The sequence below is a fragment of the Formica exsecta genome, unplaced genomic scaffold (genome assembly GCF_003651465.1).
Source record: "Formica exsecta isolate Colony F162 unplaced genomic scaffold, ASM365146v1 scaffold80, whole genome shotgun sequence".
Classification (NCBI taxonomy): Eukaryota; Metazoa; Arthropoda; class Insecta; order Hymenoptera; family Formicidae; genus Formica; species Formica exsecta.
In genome coordinates this window covers 2050066-2076035 of record NW_021853570.1, presented here as the reverse complement: position 1 = coordinate 2076035, position 25970 = coordinate 2050066, and the positions used below count along the sequence as shown (strand labels likewise).

Below are 25970 nucleotides of genomic sequence, written 5' to 3'. Positions count from 1 at the left end.
GCTGTTTCATAAATCAACTCCGAAACGCACCGCTTTCCAAGTCACGCATATCGTATTTTCGAGCGTGACCAGATGGATCAAAAAGCAGCGTGTCTGATGGAAGGAGGCACGATAGGCATCGCGGTTGATATCGCAAAATTCGTACATCACCCTGTCCGGAATATTTTTATGCGCCGCTGCCTCTTCTCGGAAAGCATCCAAATTAATCTTCACAGCAACGCGCTCTTCTCTACAGATCCGGGTAGTTAGATTACGAGAGACTCTCCTACTTTAAAATTCGCAATTGCCGAATTAATTTGCGAATCCAGAATTCTCAGAAAAAGGGTCTTTGATCCTTGTTGGACTACATGTCGTTTTGATAAACTTTAATTTTACAAAAACGCAAAATGTTTATTAAATATGTAATTTAGATTTATTATCAAGATAATAAAGAATATTTAAATATTTTCTGTTGCAAAAATCTCCTAGTGCTTAAAAACTGAAATTTCGAATATTGTCGAAGAGATTATACGTTATAAAAATTTTTTTAAATAAAATATTAATTTTTTATAAAAATAGATTCAACAAAATTACAATTTTTAAGAGTGTTATATGTCTTCAATTTTAATTATGTTTATAATATTATGGGTGATCTATGGTGTGCAGAACGTTGCACACGATACATGGGTAATGACCCGTGTTTGACGTAACTTCCTGCGCAATGTGTGATCTCTTAATATTAATATTATGTCAGTCATACATGTTCGAGCATCCGCGGGTGCGACTGGTCAGAGGCGACCATAATTCTTAAGGGAACGACCAGGGAATCCATAAGAGTCCAATGTCGTGGTCGGAATCGTAAAACGCGCTGTATAGTCAGATCCGCTGACTTATGTGTCAGTGTTCCTTCTACCACGCTCCATCATCTTTAAAGGTAGCGATGAAGAGTAGAATTATCTTTACAGACTACTGACGCGCTCTCCTCACATATCTCCCTGCCTTTATTCATATTTTATGTTTGTGACGAATGCAGCGGAGCGTTCTGCAGTCGTAACTTTCTCGGGATGTATAATATCAGGACGACTTCCTCGCAGTTGCATTTTATCATGCACAGTCATCATTATTCCGATTTGAATTTAAAAGTTCCGAATTTTATTGTAATCGTAAGATTACAGTTTTTTTATTGTGACATGTTATATATAACGTTTCAATTTTTATATAATAAACTTTTTCTCCCAAATTTAATCAGTTTATTTTTATTTTACATAACTTGAGAACAAATTTACCTAGTATTTTTATTGTAATATTTATATTATATATATACGCAAACAGGAATATTTCCTTATAAAAAAATATATTAAAAATATATTTAAATTATAATTAATTTTGAATTATATTCGATGTAAAGAAATATTTTAAAAACTTTTCATAATCTCTACTTAAAAAAAAAAAAAAAGAATTACGTAAAAGAAATCAAACGATAATAGGATGGACATTCTAAAAACTTTCCAAGAAGACTTTACTCTCGAGACAAATAATAAGCTATAAATGGAAAATCCTTCGATTCTCATATATTTTTAGAACAATTGAAAATGTGTGTGTATGTGTGAACCTCTTGCCGCGAGTCTACTTGTCTGGGACGCTAAATCTTTATCGCATGTCTCGATCGAGATGATTCAATAAATCGCGTCGTGAAAGAGGAAAAGCGACTGGTCATCGGCCCTCCACAACATTGTCCATTCACATTCTCGTTGTTTCTCAAGTGAATTCATTATAAACACCTTGTTTCAGAGCCAAAAGCCTTCAACCAACCCGAGTTTTTCTGATCTCAGGATTTATTGGGTGTTCAATATTCTCTCTCTTTGATTAATCAAACTAAATCATAGATCGGAAAAATAATTTAAAGTTTTTGATAAAATTATAAAAATATTATATTATATGTGTGTGTACAGATTACTTTAAAGCTCACAATCTAAATTTCAATCTAAAATTGATCTTTTCTCTCATATTTTTTTTTTTAATTTAAAAAACCTTAATATATTTATGTTATGGCGGATGTAATCTAGATTTTATAAGATATTGTTATCCAATAATAATTTTCTCTTTGACAGATATATCTATCAATAATTATTATTTATTTGCATAGCGCCTAATATATCGAGCATGATTGTCTCTATATCGACTCGATCCCGCGAATTTACGATCGGTGCGGATCACTATTAATGCATCAAATCAAGCATGTACCGCATCGGTCATGACAATCACGTAGCCGTTGATCACGATGCTGTGCTTTACGGAAATTCTTTGACCGTACGAGCGACCATTTGACAAAACCTATGGTGGGGGATCCGCTCGATTCCACATCCCCTGTGTCCACCAATGGGTCCATCCCATATCCCCGTGTATTTGCCTATGTCCGTGTATCTCATGGTATAAAAGCCAATTGTGACAACCAAGTCTAGCAGCATTGTGCAAAAAGTTGGTGCGTCAAGTAGATCGGCAAGATTGGTGGAAGTGAATCGCTAGGTTATCGCAATTTTCGATCATAGACGGTAAAAAAAAAAAAACAAGCCAGAGGTACTTCCCGAAGGGTCTTTCAAGGAAAACGAGTGATTGAACAGAGAAAGAATCATTGCGTAGAGCTTGAAAAAAGATTAAGAATCTGACGAAGATGGCAGGCTGGATTAGTTTTTTTCTAGTTGCCACCGCATCGATAATCGCGATAGCAGAATCTAGGGTGATTCCTGATAAGCCTAGTAAGCGTTAAAAATTGAAATTAATGTTCTTTTATTTTAGAAATTATATTTGGAAAATTTATCTTCTAAAAGATTTAGAAAATTATATTATATAAAGTTATTTTATAAGAAATATAAGAAATATAAAATCTCCAAACTTTTTTAGATGTAATGTATTTAGCAGCTGTTGCAATATATGTAAAAAACAAAATGTATTAAATAATATATCTCGAGTATACAAGTAACAACAAATATTTCAGTTTCATTAATAGACACAAATTTTTTTTTCAGAAAATAAAGGAATAACTAATGATATAAATGTATAAAATATAATGTATTGACTTACTAATGGTAGTATTTTTTATTCTTGAATTAAATATGTGCATTATTCACAGCTTCCGTCATGATAGACCCCAAAAGCAGCCCTACACCATTCTTGAGAGAAAAGAGAACAGTCGCCCGCCCATATCCGCACAGGGCGATGATGTTCACCGGATATTACAGGCCGATACGTCGCTCGGGTAACGACGATCATGCAACGGGCCTCTTCGCGCAAGGAAACGCCGTAAGCGGCCAGACCTTCTTCAGCGGTATGCACGCACCTCATCTCAAGGATGGTCCGGAGCCGATCGAGGAACCGGAAGTGTCCAACGCTCAGGCGCAGGCGGCGCCAGCATCCGACGAGGAACATTATCATCATAATCATCATCAGAATAAAGTGCATCGTCACGAGGAGGAGCAATATCACGAGCATCACCATCACGAAGAGGAAAAGCATAACCATCATCATCAGGATTCTTCTACCTCTCAGGTATGGAACTCGTGAAATTTATAAGTATACAATAATTATTAAAAAAACTCTAAAGCAAGAGAGAGAGAGAGAGAGAAAGAGAGAAAGAGAGGAGACCATAATTTCTGCCAAGATTCATGTTAAGAAGATAATATGTTTAATGTAAATCTCACAAATTATAAAAAATTATTTATTTATTTTTAATTTTTAAACTCTTTAGATATTGATAAAGTCACCACAAATCTCTCATAGCACAACTATAAATTATGTACATATGTTACTTACACAGGAACACCACGAGCCGGAACAGATTCCGCTAACCACAGAGATCCCGCAATCAGCGGAAGAACCGATTGCGACAAGCACGGAAGTGTCCGTTACTCGACCAAAGGTGCATCATGCGAAGAAGACGCACAAGACACCCGTCACTGACGATGCCGATGAAGATGAAGACGAGGAAGACTATGATGACGACCAGCCGGCCATACCGTTTGTACCTTTCAAGGGCAACCGACGTCGCCAAGGGTTTCCTCATTTGAACAATTTTTTCCCCATGATCTTCAGCTTTCCTAGAGTGGCCACTCGTGCTGGATCCTCCGGTTCCCCTGGTACCATCACGGCCATCGCGAATAGTTATTCTACCGGAAAGGGTGGAATGGCTAGCTCGGTGGCCACTGCATACGGCGGATCTCCTATGGGGTAAATTAAATTTCATATTAATTTTTTATTTGCTTTTCATAAAAAGACGTTATTTTATTTTTATATACTAAAAAATTAATTTCTACTTTAATCGTGTTGGAAAAAAATTTTAATTCCGAATTACACGTATTTCAATTTTAATTTTGCATTCATTGTTTATGTAATTTTGTTATGGTGTATATATAATTACAAGATAAATACAAATATGTATCAAATTTATAAGAACTAATATAATTTTCCTGTATGTGTTTATTTCTATTAGAAAGAAACGACGCCCACAGCCATACGAGGAATAATTAACTCTTAAAACGATCAATCTTATTGGCAAGTTAAAAAGATGAATTCATTCTGGAAACCGTTAAGGCAAAACTAAAATCCCCGCTTTATTCTTTTTCTGAGTTTTAGAGACTGCTGTTTCTTTTTGGTTTTTATTCTAGAATCTTGAATACTTAAGGAAAGGATAACATTTAGTTATATATATAAGTATATATATAAAAGTATATATTTTTTATGAAAAAGCAAAACTATATAATTTAAGAACAATTTTTAATTTGCTGGAGATTGTACAATTTATTAGGTAAGATACTTTATTAAAATAAGTAGATTAAATAACAAATTCACAATATATAAGCTACACCAAGCTTTAAATTATTATCGTTTTATAGGGTTGCTTTTAATGTAATAGAAAATATTAAAATAAAATATATTTTGTGTGTGGTTTCTTCGTAAATTCTGAAGTCTTGCTTATTTCGTCTATTCGCATATTTTGTCCACTTGAGACTCAAAATAAGAAAACAAAAAAAAACGCGGACTACGCAGATACATGATAAATTACAACAAATGTTACATAATCCGAAGTTGACTCGTTTGCTATTAGCAAGCATTCTAAAAGCCGTGATTAGCTACGCTGCATGTTAAATTTCATTCAAAACAGTATATTTTTAATCGCCCATAATAAACTAAGAAAAAAATGACAGCTGTGTGTCATATATAACGAACAAATGCTGGCGAAGATAGAAATATGGCCAAACTACATGCTTTGACATTTTCAACTTTATTTGCAATATTATAATTAAATTTATGTGTATAGCTGATTAAAAGGTCGATAGGATTAAGATAATATATGTAGAGTTATATCTCACGAATACGTAGCACATATAAAGATGTTTTTTCCGTTTTCTTAAGAGAACGATTAATTAAGACAAACAATCATTACGTCCGGTTGACGCAATTTATACCGTAATTTTGCGCCGTGTGTTTACGCAGTTTAAGTGCGATGTGTGTGCTATGTATGACGAAAAGAAACTATTCACATACGCATCAGAAAAGTTATGCTCCGAGAGATAGACTAAGAGTGTACTAAATTGTCGGCTCACCTTGCACATATTATGTTAGGTTTTTAATCGTTGAAATATGCGAATGTTGCGTATAATACCTGCAATTCCTCCTGGGCAGTTTCAAATTTAAGTTTTACGTAATTTTTAAAACAATTCTGTTTGGATCCGATGCAAAATACGTGCGAGTTTAATGTGCGAGTATAATATAATTTTATTTTTCTAATTTCTAAATAATTTAATGAAACTCCAAAGCATTTTTGCAACAGAGTACGTAAATATATTTCGTAATGTATAAATACGCATGACACTATAACGAGAAGTTCATATTACTTATGAGTCAAGCCATGCTAATGAATTTCTTCTACATATATATTAATTATGAATAATAACGGGGATTTCCATTATGAAATAAATTTTTAAAGTGCTGCCAGTTAAAAAATTGCTTGAAACAAATCTACACACAATCTATGTATGTCATCTGCTAATTTTACCTACACAATTCCTTAATATTTACTTTTTACTTTATTTTTCATGTTATTAAAAATAATGACATATTTTATCAATAATTTCTAATACAAACCTTTCAATTGTTTCTAATCCATTATCTATAATATCTAATATTTAATAATAATTAATAATTGAATATTCAAAGATTATTTCAAAGTCTTGTATCCTAAATAATAATTTGCACAAATTATAAATGAATATAATATATGTATATCTAATATATATGTACATTTATATTTTTTTTAATTAATATAAAACATATATACATAAGTCTTTATTCGTTAATCAAGTTTTATCTTAAAAGCAATCGATATGATTTAATTAGAACACAGAGATTTGAAAGTTAAGAGAAACTTAATTAATCTGCGTAGTTTGTTCCACAAACCCTCAATCGTCAAATTATGTTGTTAATAGTAATAAGAGTAACAGCACCTGGATGGGAATCCCGAGGTGTATTCGTTCAACGACCTAAGACCGTGAAGTCCGGACAAAATCAAGGCCGCTAGTTGACCGCTAATGTATCTCTCAGGCAAGCAAGATTACACGGTTCTTAAAGCGTGCCGGCTATTCCGGGAGTTCAAATGTAGGTAATGTTGGATGATAAATATCATCTGAAGGCTATTATATACATATATGACGACAGCTTGAAAAGTGGTATTTTAAATATCGTATTATGCAATAACCTGTATGGGTAAAAAGTTATTGAAAGAGTTAAAAATTGAAATAAATTTTCTCTAGATTTTTTTTTGTAAATTTATTATAACTTAACAAATGGCAAATCATGTTATTTTCATGTTATATGTAAAATATTTGATTATAATGTTTGCGTTCTATAAAAATGAAATTTTCCATTCCACTTTTATAAAAATTTTCCAAGGAGGAAACTTTTATTCTCGCACATTAGACTTTTTAAAAAATATATATATTATTTAATTATTAAATAGTTTATTATTAAATATAAATTACCTTAATTCTCTTATTGACAACTCAATAGTACATTATATTAGTGTAAATTACTTTAGCTTAAAATAATAATTATTATTATTATTATAATAAATTAATTAATTGTTTTAATTTTTTTACAAATATTTTGTTAGCGATTTACCTGATCTTGCGGTTCTTGCGCTTTTCTTTTTTCCTTAAAATTTGTAAGAAGCAACGATTAAGATAATCTATCAAGAGATACCGAGGATTGCTTAGCTCATCTGCTCAAGCTTGTCACGAAATAATATTTCAGGCGAGCAGAGAATCGTTTCAGGGACACCCGGGGACCGACGGCGCATCATCAACCTCAACACTGACAAAGAAAAGACTCGTTTTGTTCGCGCTAATGATATACAACTGATTCGATGCGGCCCGAAAGTGCTTGCGTTTCGTACCTGCGTAAAACACGCCGGGATATCCCGGAACGCACGTATGGGTTGCCATATATATAAAGACTGCTTGGCCGATTTTCTTGTCATCATTTAGCACTGGATACTCGCGCTTGCAGTACGATCATCATCGGCAGAATGTCAAGGATCGCAATCCTTGCGCTTGTTGCGCTACTCGTCGCAGTTGCAGTCGCATTGCCGACGACTGCTTTGCAATCTCAAGGTAAACCTGAAAAAAAACGATAGAATTAGACGGTGGAAATATGTGTGAAAGTGATGAAAACGTGATAAATATCGAATTATGTGTAACATATTGCTATTTAATTGAATTCTTATCGAGATCGTAAGATAATGGAAAATATTTTATTAAAAATATTTTTTTATTCGGAATATGTGTGTGTGTGTGAATAACACACATGTAAATTTAATTCTAAAATATAATATTACATATATATTTACTAATTTGTATGTTATGTGACTCCGGCTTAATTTTGTCTAAGTTTTCAACAACGTGCGTCGCACGCATTAATAGCGCGTTAGTTAAACACGAGTCAATCAGTTTATCTACTCTTTATAGCCGCTATTGACATTTTGAATATTTCGTGATTTATTATGTAAATACATTACATGCTCGTTATCAAAAATATATACATCATCAAGTAATGCAAAATCTTTAATATATTGTATTGATAAAATTATTATTAATAAGTTTTCAAAATTTATTTCTTAAAATGTAACAGTTTAATTTTATATGTTGAAAGTAAAGTCTCTAAAACTCTTTATTCAGGTCTTCAAAGAATAATCAGAGCAGCCACGCCGGAGCTCGTTCGTTCTAAACGAGGATATGGTCGTGGCGGCGGATTTGGTGGCGGATTTGGTGGCGGATTTGGCGGCGGATTTGGCGGCGGATTTGGTGGCGGATATGGCGGCGGATTCGGCGGAGGTGGTTATCGCAAACGCGGCTATGGAGGATGCGGTGGAGGATGTGGCGGAAGTACATATCCTGGATACGGTGGTGGGTCCTTCGCTAACAGCGGATCCAGTGCCGGTTCAATAGGCACGCCATTCGGCAGCGGTTCTTTCGCAAACTCATTTGCTAATTCTGGGTAAATATAAACAAAATGATATAAATCGAGAATTTTTGATACATTACAAAAAGCGTAAAATATATCTCTTGCCACGCGAACATTTTAGATGTAATTTTAGTTACTTGTCATTTTAATCTTATCCATTATTATTATCGTTATGTAATAATATTGATAGCATATGTTTTACAATAATATTTTGATTGCAGTTCCCGTGGATATGGATATGGACGATGAAATTGGATCTAAAAATATGATCAATATCATTGAAAGTGAACTCACATAACAATAAATCAATTATACTTGTGCGATTAGTGTGTGTATAAACGTTTTCTTTATGTAATACATTTATTTAAGAAAGAAATAAACCTCCTTATTTATCCTCTAATCTTTTTAATATAATAAAACAATTATTAATACTTATCAATTTTATAAACTGCCATTGATATAAATAATTTAATGCGTCTCATCGTGCGCCTCGCAAATTTTAAATCCGATACATTATTGAATGCTAATATTCTCTTATATCCATTTTATCAGCCTTTAATATACTAATGAATAATTCAGACTATTGATTGTAGTCTTTATTACTCAATCCTCTGCATTCGTCGGTCTAATATCCTTGATCGCAGTTTTAGGCGCAGAAACGTCACAAGATTATCATGCTATGCAAATTCGAGAAGAGCGCATCGCGTTTGTTTTACCACTACATTATCAATCTTCTAATCATAACGCGACTCATCCTCTATTGATAGAAGAAAAAAATTAATAATTAAAAAATAATAAAAATATATTTCTCCTGCGATAATATAAAATGCAATTGCACACATGTCTATTTGCGTAGAATAATCACACTCGCGTAATTTTGATTCATAACGATATGTTCGTTTATTCTCCACCGGATGTTTCCGTCGAATGTTTTGAAAAACGACATATACGCAAGTGCCTTTGTTCACGCACATGATGCTTATAAAACGGTTTCGTTCATCAGAGCGACCTGTTAGAGTTTCATTTACGTACCAAGAGCGATTTCGACGAGTGATCGAAAAATGGAGATGAAATTTCTCGTGATTCTATTTACTGCCGTCACGATTGGAGTAAGTTTTATAAATTAATGTCCCTCCTATACGTGTATTGTCTATTTATCATTACTCGGATTTTTTTGCTCTCCTCATATTAAATATGAATAAGTGCCAAGTGACAGGTAACTGTGTCTTGATATGAATATAATTTTCAGGCGCAATCTCGTTCGGTCGCGCCTTCGAACGTAGGAGACACAGGTAATCGCATATATTTTATCACATATTATATTAAAAATTAGGTATTCGTGCATTCGATGATACGAGTGGTTACGCGAGTGATTTAAACTTATCTTAATTATCTAATTAAATAAACACAGACTGCAACTTGCATAGATTTATATCGAATTACAATGCTCATCCTCGAATTAAGTAAAAACCACTGTAACTTTTTAAATTTAATAGACGAAGAGGCTTCTATAAATATGCCAGAGCAACTAAAAGAGCTAATTACATCGTATGAAAAAAACTTTGCAAAGCTCATTAACTCTGCCATAAAAATAAGCAGAGATAAGGACAATAATAAACGAGAGGTCTGTATATATTTTATAAAACATGCTTAAATTAATTAATTGTAGGATATTAATTAATCAATTATTAATAGAATTTATTTATCATATTTAGACTAAACCGACGCATTTCATTGCTATTTTAGATACAATTTTTGAATGAATTAAGCTCGCTTATTGATCAACTTACTCGAGAACAATCAAAAATGAGAAATATGTATGCTAAACTTGATAATGATACAAATTATATCTTGCAAACACTGAATAACAAATCGACGATAACAAGCGTGAATAATGTAAAAGATTTAATCGATTATATGAAAGAGATTGATATCGTCTATCAGGATGGAGATATTACTGATGAACATATCCGGATTAGTAAGTATCCGGAAATATCTTTAATAAAATACGTACATATAAATAATTTTATTAATATTGATCAGTCGGAATATAATTCACTAATAAAATTCTAAATATTAAATTACTAAGCTATATGAACTATATGATATACTGACGTAAATGTTGTATAAAAAATAAGACAGGTAATATCTTAAAATTTTAATGTAGAACGTGCTGCTGAGGGATACAAAGAAACTAGGTCCTTCGCAATGTTAGAGGAAATGATTAATACGCTCATTGATATCCAACATCATTTGATGCAAATTCAAAAATGCTTAGACAAACTATGCAAGTAAGATTGTTACAGAAATAATTGTAAAGAATACAGAATCATTAATATATTGATTTATTAATCATTAATTTTATTATATTTTTTAGGAAACATCATTTGACGTCCACGATCACTTCAGAAGAAATATCTAATGATAATATTTTTCTCATCAGTCAGACAAAAAAAATATAAATTGTGTGGAATTAATATGCTGAAAAAAAGATTCACATGTCATTGTATTGAAGTATTATAATATACGAAAATAAAAATATTAAAAACTTTAAAATATACATGTTCCCGATAAAAAAACATTATAAAAAATTTACTTAATTATAATATACATCATTAAAAATATATTTTAATTAATTGTAGACACTTACATTACTTACATTACATTACTTATGCTACATAATTTCCATCGGATAATGTAAACAAAATAAATCATTAATTTTAATAAAATTATATTGAAAATTTTTGTTATCCAAATTGTTTAACTTTATTGTAGCGCGGTTTGTGTCTTGACGTTTGATGATGAAAATTTATGCATGTTTATCCGATCTGTTGCTAGATATTGCGTTTTTTCAACCTCGCTATTTGATATGTTTGATCGATAAAACGTAGTCGCTTCTAACGACGAAGTTCTGATCGCGACGGAAGGAGTCCTTTGTCACTAATCGGTAAGTTTTTTTCCGATTTAATCGAACGTGTCAATCACACTAAACGCATACTAAACAAACAAGAGATAGTGAATTCGTTTTGATAATCTTTAGCCAGATTCTAACACCTCGAATTATTCTTACACAGTGGGAGAGATAATGAGGACAGAAAATCTTTTGTGTCTTTGATTGCAGTGATAAATTATTAGTAATAATATTCTTTCGAATAATTAAGTGTGCAATTGCTATTGACGATTATTTATTACTGTGTTATATTTTAATGTGGAATTAAATATTTTGGTTAATTTTATTATAAATCACGTAACTTTTTCCATTTGTAATTAATATCTACAAATAAAAATAATAAAGAATATAATATGATAATATAATATTCCTCGAATATTTCTAATGTGAATTTTTATTAATGTACATATAAACATACATATATAATCAATTTTCTTTTTTATATAATTTGCATTTTCCAAAAATCTTTGCGTTCTTAAATAGTAAGGTGACTTATCTGACATAAAATCCTGTAGAATCTGGGAAATTGGCCGTCATATCAAGATTTACTATATATATATGGTGGTATATTTTTGATTCGTTTATAGATTAAAATGAGATTCACATGCATGCTACATGCAATCTCGTTGCTAGAAGTTAGAGAAGTTAAATTGAGGGAATCCATAGCTTCGAAATAGAAGTGTCGATCATTATCGTAGCACGATCTAATTTCGCGTACTATCATAGTTCTCTTTCTCTATAAGCCCGAATCATAAAATAAAGTTACATTCGCAAAGTTATTAAATTTTCTTTAAAATTTATATTTATAATTAATATATCCGAGAAAAAGAAAATAAATAAGAATTTAAAAAATTGTTATATCATATATAATTGTCCTCAGCAAAACAATTTAAAAAAAATAAAAAACATAATTGTGTGTGTAAAAATAATATATAAAATAAATAGACTTAGAATCATATATAACGCGAGGAAATTGTAGGGATTTTATCCAAGATTAAAATTATGCTTTCAAAATTGCAATTCCGTGTGCTATGAATTGTCTCTTTGCGTTTGCAGGAGCGATTCTCGATGCATGCGCGTTGTTAGAAATGATTACTCGAAGATAAGACATGCATTATTCAAAATACTAGCTCTTTTAAGAAATTGTATCTCATGTTTCAAGCGCTTTATTACTCTGTTCATAAGTAAGTTCTATATTTAAAAATAATTATTTAAGTGTAGAAATATTATAAAGACTTAACATTAAAGTTTCAAAGTTGAGTTGCTTTTAAATATTGCAAAATAACAACATGTGTAAAACATATGTTTTTGTAAAATATTATACATAAATTAGAAGTTGAAAAAGAGAGGTGTGCTTAGATACTCCAAAGTTTCTCGATTTTCCGTGTTCTACCTGGTATTGCGTGTTTGACTGAAACAAATTCAAAATAATGCACGAGTTTCGGACATAACTTGCGGCGTAGTTATATTCATTATTTAATGAGAAAAGTTTTTACATTTTATCTCGCAAAACGACGGTGAGACATGAACTCTCTTTACAATAGTAGTTTTAATATATATTATTCACAAATTGAAATATAATATTAGATATAATATCTCTTTAGTGTATTTTTGATATAATTTAAATTATGTTTATGTGTACAATATGTAAATTAGATTGCGCTTTATATCATAAATCTTAGTAATCTCTTTCTTCCTATAAAATGCAAATAGCATTTTCTTTATTTGTGCACGCAGTTCAAGTTACGCGCATGTAAATGCGCGATTTGAGTTCATTAGAATATATTATTCGTGCCACGAAAATGCACACGAGTTTCACGAGCAAAATCGAGTAACAAGAGAATTACGCAAATGTGATCGTAAATAATAATAAATTGGTTGGACATGGGAGAAAGAAAGAGAGAAAGAGAGAGAGAGAGAGAGAAAGGGAGAGGCAATATTTTGATGAGTTAAGTCGGCTTTGATTAACCGCGTTCGCAATTTTCGGTTACCGTTAATAAAAAAAGCTATCTTTGTGATTTATTTCTTATCGATCAATCGAGTGGAATGGTTATAGCGGTTCGTGGTAACGGTTTCTATTTTCATACATTTTTTTTCTATTTCTATTAAGCAAATTTGCATTTTTATTACAATCATGATGATTGCCCCATTTGTATACGTGCAACTTGCAAGAAACAAAGAAAGAAATCTCATCATGTATGTCTGTCTGCAAATACTTAATCGTATCAGTACTGTATATATGTGATTATTATTCATTACGTTTTTAGCACAAAACATTATCTAATTGAATATAATACAAATAAAGTATATGTATTATATTATTATTATTATTTCAGCGATAGTAATTATAAAATTATTATATATGCTACTCTTAATATATATTCTACTACATAAATTTAAGAATAAAAAACAATTGTCCAAATAATTCAGTGCCATTTATTTCTTTCTTTAGGAAATAAATAGACAGTTGTGTTATATGTATATATTTAAAAAATATTGCATAATTATTTTATTTCTTCAGATAAAAAAATTCTCGAAAATCTGTTATTTAAATCTCTAGTGCATCTGAACAATCTGAATTAAAATACCAATCATTTTGGAATCACTTTCAGTCATTGAACCGGCATGTCCGAGCAACGGAGCACCACGTCGGCAAGGGGAGATCAGTCGGGCGTCGGCGTCGGCGTCGGCGCCGAGTGTCCAGCCAGCATAAGCCTTCGTGCCGGCGCGACGCTCATCAAGAGCGTCTCCCTATTCCTGTCAAGCGGTCGCAAGGCATCCGTCAACTCAAAACGGCAAAGCTGCGCCGCGTCCGGCAAGGACGAGTCGCCGAGGAGGAGACGTCGCAGAAGGATGCCGGAGGGCGGAGGCGGGAGAAACTCCGCGTACATCGTCAAAGTGATCGAGTCTCTTAAAAAAAAGACGAGATTCTCCAGGCGAGTTGATTAACAATGCGTCGATTGCCGCGATCATTAATTTTTAAGTACCTTATTTTGATTATCAGTCGCATTAAACGAATCATTTTAATTGTCAATCGGATTTTTTTTCCTTTGTACTCTTGGCGAGTGTATAATTGCAATTGCATTTATCGAAGTAATAAAAAAACGTAATTACTCACGTAATAAAAAGTGAAGAATTCAATTAAGAAGGATTTACAAAGAGAAAGAGATATAAAACCTGGAGAATTTAAAACAATAGACATAAGAATTTATAAAACAATAAATTGATAAAAAATCAAATGGAAATATGAATGAGAATTAAACTCTACTGTAAATTATATTAATTTAATAGTAGAATTTTATATAAAAATTGAAAAAAATAAACATTATATATTATTATCATTATCTATTATAACTATTAAATTATCATTTAATGTATACTTGGTTTATTAGGGTCGAGTTAGACAATCTCTGCAAATTTTACAAGAAGTTAACTACCAATTCCAATCAACAACAAGTTGAACGATCGATATTCATCGGTAGAAGGCCACAATCGAGGCCAGCTGTCGAGGTACTTAAGCCATTTACAATCGAAAGTTAATTAACGTTATAAACTTTTATTAACTGAAAGTGAAAAAATGTTTAAATTATTAATATATAAAAATAAATTATATACATATGTAGTTAATATAAAATATTAGAAAATATCTCATTTTCATTGTCATCTCAGGGAATTGATAGAAATATTTTTCGAGAACTCCTCCACAATACATTTCACGTAATCACGGAGGACACTTTGGTAGAGCGTTTATTCTGCTGCTGGGACCGAGAGATCGAGGGCGTTATTCGATTAGAGCCTTGGATCATGGGACTCGACGTGTTTTTGCGAGGCAATCTGCGTGACAAAATCACTTTCTGTTTTCGTGTATACGATCTGAACAACGATGGATATATCACAAAGGATGAAATCTTCCAATTACTTAAGTAAGATAATTAAAACTTTATCTCATTATAATCTTATTTTTGTCTATTATACATATTGTATCACACATTTACAATCGGTAAAAATTCTTTTATTTATTTATGTATATATATATTTATATTTTATTCATGTATTCGTAGAAATTGTCTGATAAAACAGCCTGGCGAAGAGGATCCAGACGAAGGAGTGAAAGATTTATCAGAACTAGCTTTAAAGAAGCTCGACGTCGATCACGATGGCAAAATATCTTTCCGTGATTATGAAATAGCGATTAAAGAAGAACCGTTATTACTAGAGGCGTTCGGACAATGTTTGCCTACGGAAGAAAGCTGCTCAGCCTTTCTGGCGACTCTTCAACCCTGAAGATACGCACAAAATCACCCTCTCTAGATTTCTATAATAAATACGTTTTATTAACAATATGAGACATTTTTAACAGTCTCGACATTAGTCACTCTCTTATAAGATATGAAAATTGTGTCATATTATATTTTTTCTCTAAAAAATTTCTTTTATTATTACATTTTATTATTTAAAGTAATATTTATGGATATACGAACAATTGCTATACATAAAAGCAAATCGTTTAATTAAATTCTTGTATGTATAATAGAAAATGTGCAAATACATGCAATTGCCGTGACGTTGAAATGCTTATTATATTTTCGCCGCTCATCTTGGGAGCTTGTTTTCGTAATTAATAATCAAAGGTTATTTAAGGAATCATGCCACGAAATCATTTCTGTGTAGTCAAATACTGCTCAATAAATGTTATTTTAATTATCAATCTAGATGATCTGTAATAAACTGCATGCGGTTTAAAAAAAAAAAGAGACGATTGTAGAGAATTTAAATGGTAACAACAAATCCCGATATGCATGAAGACGCGATATGGCTATCGGGACAGTCGTTAAAATCGTATAACGATAGAAAATACTCGATATTAATTTTACGATCATATTTAAGGCAGTTGCGTTTACGTCGTTACAGTAAATAGTAAAATGCGGCCGAGCAACTCCGTTTTGATCATTATTAACGTGTTGATCTCTTTGGTAATATAAACTTAAATAAGGAATTTAAAAAGGCCTTTAGCTTTAGCTTAGTTAAAGTTAATATTTTGCCATATATTAAACTATTTCTTATTTTAATAAATAAAACAAAAAAATATATCATTAAATTATTTAGTCTTTCCATTTGAGTACAGTGTAAAATTATATGAACAAGAAAATGTAGTAAAATAATTTATATTTTTTTATTAGGTTTACTCTTTGCCGCCAAATATCGATTGGAGTAATTTGCAGTATGATCCAGATTCGGTTGCTCAAAATGAGAATATTCTGAAGCTTTTTCTACAATTGGCGGTGCATACTGCAAATCGCTTAATGCATTTGAGAAATGGAACTGATAGAGACCACGAATGCAATGGACGCAACGATAATCTATCACCTTCGATAATTGAAGCTCCCATAACGCAATCGTTACCTCAAGCGAATCTAGAACGGCCTGACAAGAGTCAAGATAAAATCCAGAATCGCTCGTTCATCATTGATTCTGAAATAAAAATTAACGATCGAGTTTTACTAGAAAATTTGGATCAAGATCAAACTGTCCTCAATTCTACGCAATCACAAGGATTGTATAATCCAAGTAATTTTCAAGAAGACACTAATGTTGTACGCAATTCAAAGACGAGGAATTTAATTCCAATGCTTGCACAAAATGTTCAGAACACGTCATCTGACATTGTCAGACGTAATTACGACGTCCATAATTCCTCGCAAAAATCAATTAATTTATATACAATAAGCAATTCGTCAAGTGCGGATAATATTAATTCTGACGGACAAAATTCTCAGAATTCAACAATAGACGGTATTAATGAAAGATTATTTACTTCAATTAATTTAATAAAAAATAATTCAAATGCAACAAATATAAATGATTTAACTGAAACTGTGAATAAGTTTCTTCCAGAGTCGGAAAATGTGCGGGAAACGACGCCTGAAGTGAGTCAACGAATGTTTGGCATCGATCTAGCAAAAAATATTCCGGGTATGAAAATTATAAAGAATTTACACGAGAATGTGAATCAACAACTTAATCAGTGGTCAGGAAATAAACAAGAACAGTCAGATAGAAAGAATGGTGTAAGTCCGAGATTTCTTGATGAAACTGTGATAAAAAATTTTGAAAACATTTTCAATCCACAAATCGTAAATGATTTACCTGTAATGAGTCAAATTTTGTCAAATGCGAAACATTTCGTAGAATCGATGATTAAGGTTCTACCAGCACCGGGTAATGCAAAGACCGAAAATAATTTACTGAATCATACTATTTCACAATCTCAGAACGTTACTAACGCGCTTTCGAAACCTATCGAAAAAAATCAGAAATATCTTGAAAATTTTAAACATAAAGCAGAGAATAGCGATAGCCAATCTGCTTCTATCAATGATAAAGTAATAAAGCCCGAAGCATTTGAAAAAGTGGATGAAATAAAAACGAATTATACAAATGAGCAATTAAATTCGATTTTAAAAAATTTATCTCAAAGAAACGAAAGTGAATTTTTGAAAAATCTTGCAACTGAGAGGCCACCTAATCAATCGGAATCCGACGCATCACAAATATCGTCGACCACTGAATATCAAGACAAGAATTCTAACAGCACATTGGATTTACGAGATTCTGAAAACGTGAACAAATCTAATGTAGAAGAACCAAAGAAACTTCAAGATAATCCATCCACTAAAATCAGGATGAGTCAATCGATTGGAAATCGAAATACTCGCATTGATAACGATCTATTAAAATCCAATAATTATTTTCGTTTTCTTGATAACTCAAAAGATGCAAACTTGCATAGGCAGCTATCTGAAACAAAACCGAAGATCAGCGGTCGATTAACCGACGCGTTATTGCCAGTTATAAAGGAAAAAATACCCAATAGCAAAAGCTACATGACTGATCATTATAGCGTGACTAATGGATAGCCGAACAGAAGTTTGCCATGAAACGTATCTAATTTTAATCACAGAGTAAGTATCTAGAATATATGAGAAATGTATATAATATAATAACTGTATTAAAAATTAGAATAATTATACAATTATCTAATATAATATATAACAGTAATTATAACAAATTTATATATATAAAGCTTTTAGTTCCAATGAATGCTGCATATGTTAAGAAAATATTTTTCATAAAATTAGTTTCACTATCTTTATAACTTTTGTGCGTGAAAATCAATTAACCGTAAGTGATAAACCGGAACATATTGGCCTTTACAGTTTGATCAGTTTTTTATATGTAATTGCGAACGATGTACAAAACATTTGTCACCTTTTAACCATATTTTCTCAAAAAGTAGAATTTTCAAATTTTTTTTATACATATATATAAAATAGACAATCAAAGCATGTATTGTGATTTAAAAATCTAAAATTATATTTTATATATTAATGATTAATACACTTATATATATTTACTAATTATAATATTAGTAATTATATCTATTTGTGATAAAAATATTTTTAGAGAATAGAGAAATCACGCTTTTTGTTAGCTTGAGAATAATATTTCGTATTTCTAAAGAGATCAAGATTATAATCAAGAGATTTAGGATAGGATGCTGCTTGATATTAAAACATATGATCAGTCCAAATAATCTTATGCAAACAGTTGTCAATAAAAATATATAATAAAGAATATATAAATGTAGAATGTATATAAAATATTTAAAAAATTAAACAAAATTAATGTACATTTATTTTACAGATTAACACAGACATTAGAAGCTTTCCACAAAACTAGCTTAATAATATGTAATAATATAATCACAGAATTGTGTACACACATATCAAAGTAAATATATTGAATCTGTCGTTGCAAAATTCAGTCTGAAATTCTAGAGTAGATATACATAACAGTTATGTAAACAAATTCTTTAATGTAATTAATAATATTATAATGCTGGTGGAAAAATAAAACATTTAAAAAAATTGCGTTATTTTTTGAATGTATAAAAAAATTAACTAAAATCGAAACTAAATGGAAATATTATGTAGAAAGAATATATTTATCGATTGATGATAATTTATGATGAGTTATTATTAAAGATTCTATACATATTTTATCTGAAAAAAAAACTAGAAATATGAAAAAATAATTATTAAAAATTATTTGCTTTGTTATTATAGATATCGATCAAAAATTTGCAAATATCAGGAAAAATAAAGATAATAAAAAAATTTTTAAGATGTATACTGTTATAACGTTATGTTGAAGTTACAGCTATAAAACTATGATGTGCAAGAATGAAACGGTCAAAAGTAAATATCAAAAAACTGTGCACAATTGATTACAATTGTCCGCACGTTAATTTATAGAAGTACAATGACGAAGTCGATAGTCGAATATGCCAGAATATAAAGATAACGGGCGATCGAGGCGAATTAAATAGCGTAAGTGTTAATCCGGCATTCATCGCAAATAAATGACCGTGACAGTGTGGAAACACGTAGAAAATAATAATCGTGCTTGCGTACGGACTTGTTTCGCGTTCGCGATTCGCGAAAGTCGCGATCTATGACATAAGCTGTATCGACCTGTAACGCGTGCGTCCGCTGACTGATTGCCTATATGCGGTCTGTTTGAACTTATCATGAGGCGATTACGAACTATCGTGAATTAACTACTGCCTATGAGTTGCACGGCGAGCGCGGTCTTTTAATTTCCGCATGCCTTGATATCGCGCAAGCTCTGTCGCGGTGGGTGTTATCGGATATAAAAAAGTCGGTTTAATGTATATGCGGTATGTATCTCGCTATATGCATTCGTTGTTCTAGCACTGAACGAACAATTACGCCTGAGACAATTACGTTATGACGTACTTGCCGATATTGTGCGCTCTAGCGCTGACCAGTGTCCAAGTAAGGATAGTAAAGCAAATAGGAAAGCAGCTAATAAGATAATGACATTGGCAGAGCACATTAAAAACTTTTACGCATCTTTAGCATAAAAAAGAAAATTTCTATAAATTATATATAAATTTATTTTTTATTTAAAATAATTATATATTAATTTATAAAATCATTGTGTATTCAAAATAAACGTAAAGAAATATTAATTATAAATGCAATTGATAGTTTTATTAAAAATTGTATTAATTTCAATCTTTTGTAATTAATCTTAATTAACATCTATCTTAATTAATCGTATATGTTTCTAAATCTTAAAGTATGAATAAAATTATTGAATGTTTTGGAAATAACGCAAATATATATTTGTATGTAAATTTTATAATTTATTTAATAATTTAATTATAACACACTATATGTGTATCTTTCTAGGTATATTCGCAGATGCAAGTTTTGCGAGAAGAGGTAAGAAATTTAAAGTAAAAAATAAAAATAAAATTAATTTTTTTTATAGTGATTTAAGAATATATCGTGTATATTAATTTTTATGAATAAATTAATCTTTAAAAAAGCATGTTGTGTTCAATATTGTTGTTATTCTAATCAAGCACGATTTATTTTATACAAATAAAGTCAAGTTTCATATAAGATTCTTTTCAATCACATATTTAAAAATATAATAATATAATACAAACTGTTCAAAAAATGAAGATTTGTTTCATTGTAAAGACTATCATATTGCCTATTACTTTATCCAACGCAGTTAACCGTCGATATTTCTACTGAAACTTAAAAGTATCTTTAAAATATTCTAAAATAATTCGTAACACACTGATATACTTTATAGGTATCCATACAAAATCAAAATGTAAATATAATCGTAAATCTGAATCCACAAGAGGTAGCTGAGGAATTATGGAAGGTGATACAAGCCCGTCTGAACAATCGTACCGGTCATCCTACTAGCTCGAGGAGTACTATTCAAGAGCTCGAAAAAGCTGTGATACCCCTTACGACACCCACTAGAAGGGGAACATCACAGTCCGTTTTCCAAGTGGCAAGCCAACTCGATAAGATCGCTCGAAGAGCCCTCACCAGAGATACGCCAAATAGAAACCTGCTGGATGAAGAAATAATGGCGAGAGATATCGTGGCAGACATGATGACTGCCCTGAAAGTGATGATCTCAAAAACAATCCAGTCGAAAATCGACGAGGCGAATGTATCTAGTAGAAGGACAAATTCAATTCACAGTCCTGTGAAGATATATGACAACGAGAAGGACGATTATGTGAATATCAGAATCAAGATACGCAGACAGGATATCTTCGATGCGATTCATTAATTTGACATCATATTTTGTTTCTATTAAAAAGAAAAGATTATTTGGCCGAAAAATATTTGTAAAATTAATTATACTGGATTAATGTAATTATTTGTTGATATCAAATTTTGCTAGAAGGAGAGATATGTCTAATATTTGGTCTTTTCTTCTTTTTGTAAATAAATATAATATAATTTAACAAAAATAATCCGTTTTTAAATCCAACAGTTCCCCGTAATGTTCTTACATAAATTTTATGCGCGTTGTTTTAAATCATATATTACTACATATCTCATATAATTTGCATTGTTTCTTCTGTTTGTTAAAATTTTTTATCGAGTGAGATATAACGTCAAGTTTTGATGGATAATTTTAAAGACAATTTTAAAATCACATAGTATTTTATTTTTATAATCTCACGAGACTATTTGACCGTTCTTATATTTTTAACGTGTAATAATATCAAAAATAAATAATAATAATTTTTAAATATAACTAATTTTATTTTTTTACAACAATTTTTATTATTTATCTAAATATATCTTATGTATTTATAGCATTGTACTAAGCAAATATGCAGATAATAAAAATATAAATAATATTTAAAAAAGGGATTTTCTTATTCAGTATTTTTTATTACTCTAATTAACCATTATTATTATTTAAATAACATCCCTATTTTTGTATCAACTAAATTTGATGGGTAATTTAGATAGTTTAATTTCAATTAACTTATGTTAATTTTTATTTGTTGATATAGAATATTCCTTATATATTTAATATTTTATTTGTTTTATTCTAAAAAAAATGGAAATTGGATCCAATTGGATCCATTGCAAAATATTTGTTAACTAAAATTGTAAATTAAGAATTATAATTAAACGCACACTTGCATATAATCCACAAAAAAATTTTTTAAAAAGTTATTTAAATTGTTTAAATGCGTTTAAGTTTAAGAATTGCAGCATGGTATAATAAATTGCATTTAAATAATCGATAAACCTTCGGAAAACCCACCTGTATGAAATAATGGGTAAGAATACTCAATTCCTATGTATTTTTGCCTCCTTAAAAAACGTAATAATCTTTTTTACAATCTTATACTTAACCTTATATTTATTCTCCTCTTGCTTGAAATAAAAAATCTCAATAATTACTTTAAAAAAGGGAGTTTATAATCTGGCGTTATTAACAATTAAAATATATATATATTTCATTATATACGCGTAATATATCTAGCTCGATGAAAGATCAAAGACATTACGATTTTACAATTTTGCATGCCAATTAATAGTATCGCAAAATATAAATTGAATTTTATATGTTCACTCAGGCGCGCAATAACACTTTGACTGATCGTTTGATAAAATCGGCAATTTTCCATTACATCCAATGGAGATTCATAAACGACTTTTAAATCTATAACCGTTAAAGGTCACAGATAATATTCTCTCTACGACAGTCTCTAGAATGGTCATGTCTATATAACATGTGCCGTGCGATCGATCCACAAGTCGAAAAGAATCTTGATCGATCATCATATCTTCCACGATGATTTCGCACCGAATACTCGGCTGTTTAGTAAGTGAATTGTTCTTTGTTAAAATATTTGTCGAATAAAATTGTTCAATTCAGTTTATATATTAAATGATATACTATCCTTTTTTTTCTTTTGTACATTCTATTTATTCTCTGTTTTTTAACTTGTTCTGGAATTGCTTACTATAAAAAAGTAGGATATATATACAGTAATTTAGTTTTAATCTTCTTCTTCTTTCATGAGTTCCTGATTTTATTGACGCAATATGGTGACGCATCAAGATTGCGTTATGTGGAATCTATTCTGAATTCATTGCAACGAATTGAAAATCGAATTGAAAATCTAAAAGTCTTCCAAGAAACGAAACAAGCCAAACAATCCACATTGAATTGCCTTGTTCCAGCTGAGAAAATATTTAATTTAATTTCGGAACTTTCAAAGATTCCTAATAATGACACCAATGAGGTACATATATATTAAAAATTACATAAAAATACTAAAAACAGGCAAATAACATAAATACTAAATACCAATTTTGACAAATGGAATATATGTCTTCTTTCATTAACGCATATACATAAATAATTTTAAAAATCTAATTTTTAGTTGTTATATGTACATAAACAAAATTATTTTCTCTTTTTCTCTTTTTCTACAAATATTTTAACAGATAAAGCATAAAATTTAAATTTTATTAATTTTTATACAGATTTGTATTAATCTAATTATTCAAGAATTGGATGAACTTTAAAAACTAAATTGTATTGCAGACGCAGATTACCCGAAGAAACGTGGCTCCCTTAGATTCCAACAGTATTCGTATCCTTCGAACGGCGCTAGGCTTCGATGACGACAAAGATATCGAACCACCCTTCAAACCCTTCGCCTTTCAGCCCGTGACACAACGAACTAAAGACAAAAACCGCAACGAGAACAAAAACGCAAACATTAACACAAATACAAATTTCAACGCCAACCATTTCAATGTCAGACGTACTCTTGACGACATATCACATTTAAATAAAGGGCACAATCAAAACGTAAACACTAATTATAATGTAAACACTAATTTAAATAAGCATAGAAATATTATGGATTTACTCGACTTTAGCGATGAAGAAGAGGCTTAAATACAGAAGAGAGAGAGAAGATCATGAAATATGCCCGAATATTAGCTGCACCTATAACTTCTGTAAAATTATCAATTGCAATAATAGAATAATATAATCAAAATGTTTAAGCAACTGTATTATAAACTAAATTATATCATATTAAACAAAATTATCTTAAACATTATTAATTGATAAAAAATAAATTGATTAATTTATGTCAATATAATTTTGTGTTTTATTTTTAAATAAATGGATTAAGAACTACTTACTTTCATTATCCGATATTTTTAGCTCAAGTACTCATCACTGCTATTCTGAATCAATTCATAGTCAATTGTTCGAATTTTGAGAACTCATTTTACTTTTTTTAATGTTTTATTTTTATTATCTAATATACCTCTAATAGTAATTATTATCTAATAAACACTGAGCTTAGAAACAAAAAGCCATTATACAAATATTAACCATATTATAGCCATATTACAAATAATTATATAGCCATATTACAAATAATTCTGCTAAAAATTGACATAATTTTACAATTACAATCTTTTTTTTTTTTATCTAGAGTAAAGAGAGTCGTTTCGTCGGAGTGCTGAGATCTGCTGAAGTTGCCAAGCGACAGTCTCTCATCTTTTGCGACATAAAACTAGCAAAGTTGAATAAAGCGTTGCCATAATTCTTAATGTGTACTCTAAGTTTCATTTCTACAAAGAGAAACGTACTTATAGAAACGTACGTAATGTAGACTTCGTCATTATTTATTGCATCCTTTCTTGGTCTTGCAACGTTCGGCGCATCATATTGTTTATTCAACCCTCTGATGAATTATCGAATTCTTATTGGGATTTTGATTATTTGTGGCGCACAATGTAGTAAATGTGGAAAAAAAAAAGAAAAATATGATTTGTCACAGTAAATCGATATCTTTAAATGAGAATAATAAGAAAATAATATGTATCGTGCCAGTTATTTTGACTATCAAAAAATGTGTATCAGAGAGTTAATAGTTTGTACATTGTTCTATGCGCTGTATACACACATTTCCATTTAGCAACTTATAATTTACACAATTTAAAGAGATGACAAATACAAGAAAGAAACGTGGAAGATTCCTTCGATATATTTAAAAAGCTGGTAAAATTGTGCAGTCTTCTTTTTAAAGTTTTTAACACTATTGTGCGATATATTTTCATACACGCAGGTACGTTGTAGATATTGCAAAAGACTGCAATATAGACAATTATTCTTGTTTATATATTCCACTCTATTGGAAAATCAAAAAATGTGAATTCATTAATCATCCTATTTTCGTGAGATGTCCTATCGCATCGCGACGACAAATCATATACGTACAAACAAAATTTATTACACACAGCGGACAAGCGCTAGTTCTTGTCGTTGTCATTTCAACGAGCAATGCCTTATCCAACCGTAGAAACTAGACAACGAAGAGAATATATGTGTCTCTGGGTCTTTAGGCACTTAAATGTCGGAAGTTACTGGGAACCTTAAGAACGTGGCTCATCGAACGCCTGATACCTCCTATTTACAGCCTTAATCGGGGACGTATGTAACACGACGTCCTGAAGAAGGATCGAGTTTTGTGTATTGAATGGTATCCAAACCGAATTATATTCGCACGTCAGTTCGAGCATGAGATAAACTGCGAAATTTTTTGTCAAAGAAAAGCCACGAAAGTACG

At 30.7% G+C, this 25970-nt stretch overlaps 3 protein-coding genes across 3 annotated transcripts; all 3 read left to right on the top strand.

Annotated features, from left to right (window-relative positions):
* The first annotated feature begins 2575 nt into the window (after positions 1-2575).
* On the top strand, positions 2576-16148 carry LOC115244246. The gene is made up of 10 exons (XM_029821760.1): positions 2576-2735; positions 3110-3525; positions 3794-4203; positions 7567-7662; positions 9907-10117; positions 10240-10471; positions 10661-10784; positions 14836-14953; positions 15113-15366; positions 15505-16148. The coding sequence occupies exons 1-10, from the start codon at positions 2651-2653 to the stop codon at positions 15725-15727; spliced, it is 2169 nt and encodes a 722-aa protein (XP_029677620.1). The 5' UTR covers positions 2576-2650; the 3' UTR covers positions 15728-16148.
* A 4105-nt stretch (positions 16149-20253) lies between these two features.
* LOC115244211 lies at positions 20254-21821 on the top strand. The gene is made up of 3 exons (XM_029821669.1): positions 20254-20301; positions 20722-20754; positions 21137-21821. Exons 1-3 carry the CDS (start codon positions 20254-20256, stop codon positions 21632-21634), a joined length of 579 nt encoding a protein of 192 aa, XP_029677529.1. The 3' UTR covers positions 21635-21821.
* A 1214-nt stretch (positions 21822-23035) lies between these two features.
* LOC115244185 (asparagine-rich protein-like) lies at positions 23036-24414 on the top strand. The gene is made up of 3 exons (XM_029821635.1): positions 23036-23194; positions 23397-23618; positions 23924-24414. The coding sequence occupies exons 1-3, from the start codon at positions 23165-23167 to the stop codon at positions 24281-24283; spliced, it is 612 nt and encodes a 203-aa protein (XP_029677495.1). The 5' UTR covers positions 23036-23164; the 3' UTR covers positions 24284-24414.
* Positions 24415-25970: the final 1556 nt, after the last annotated feature.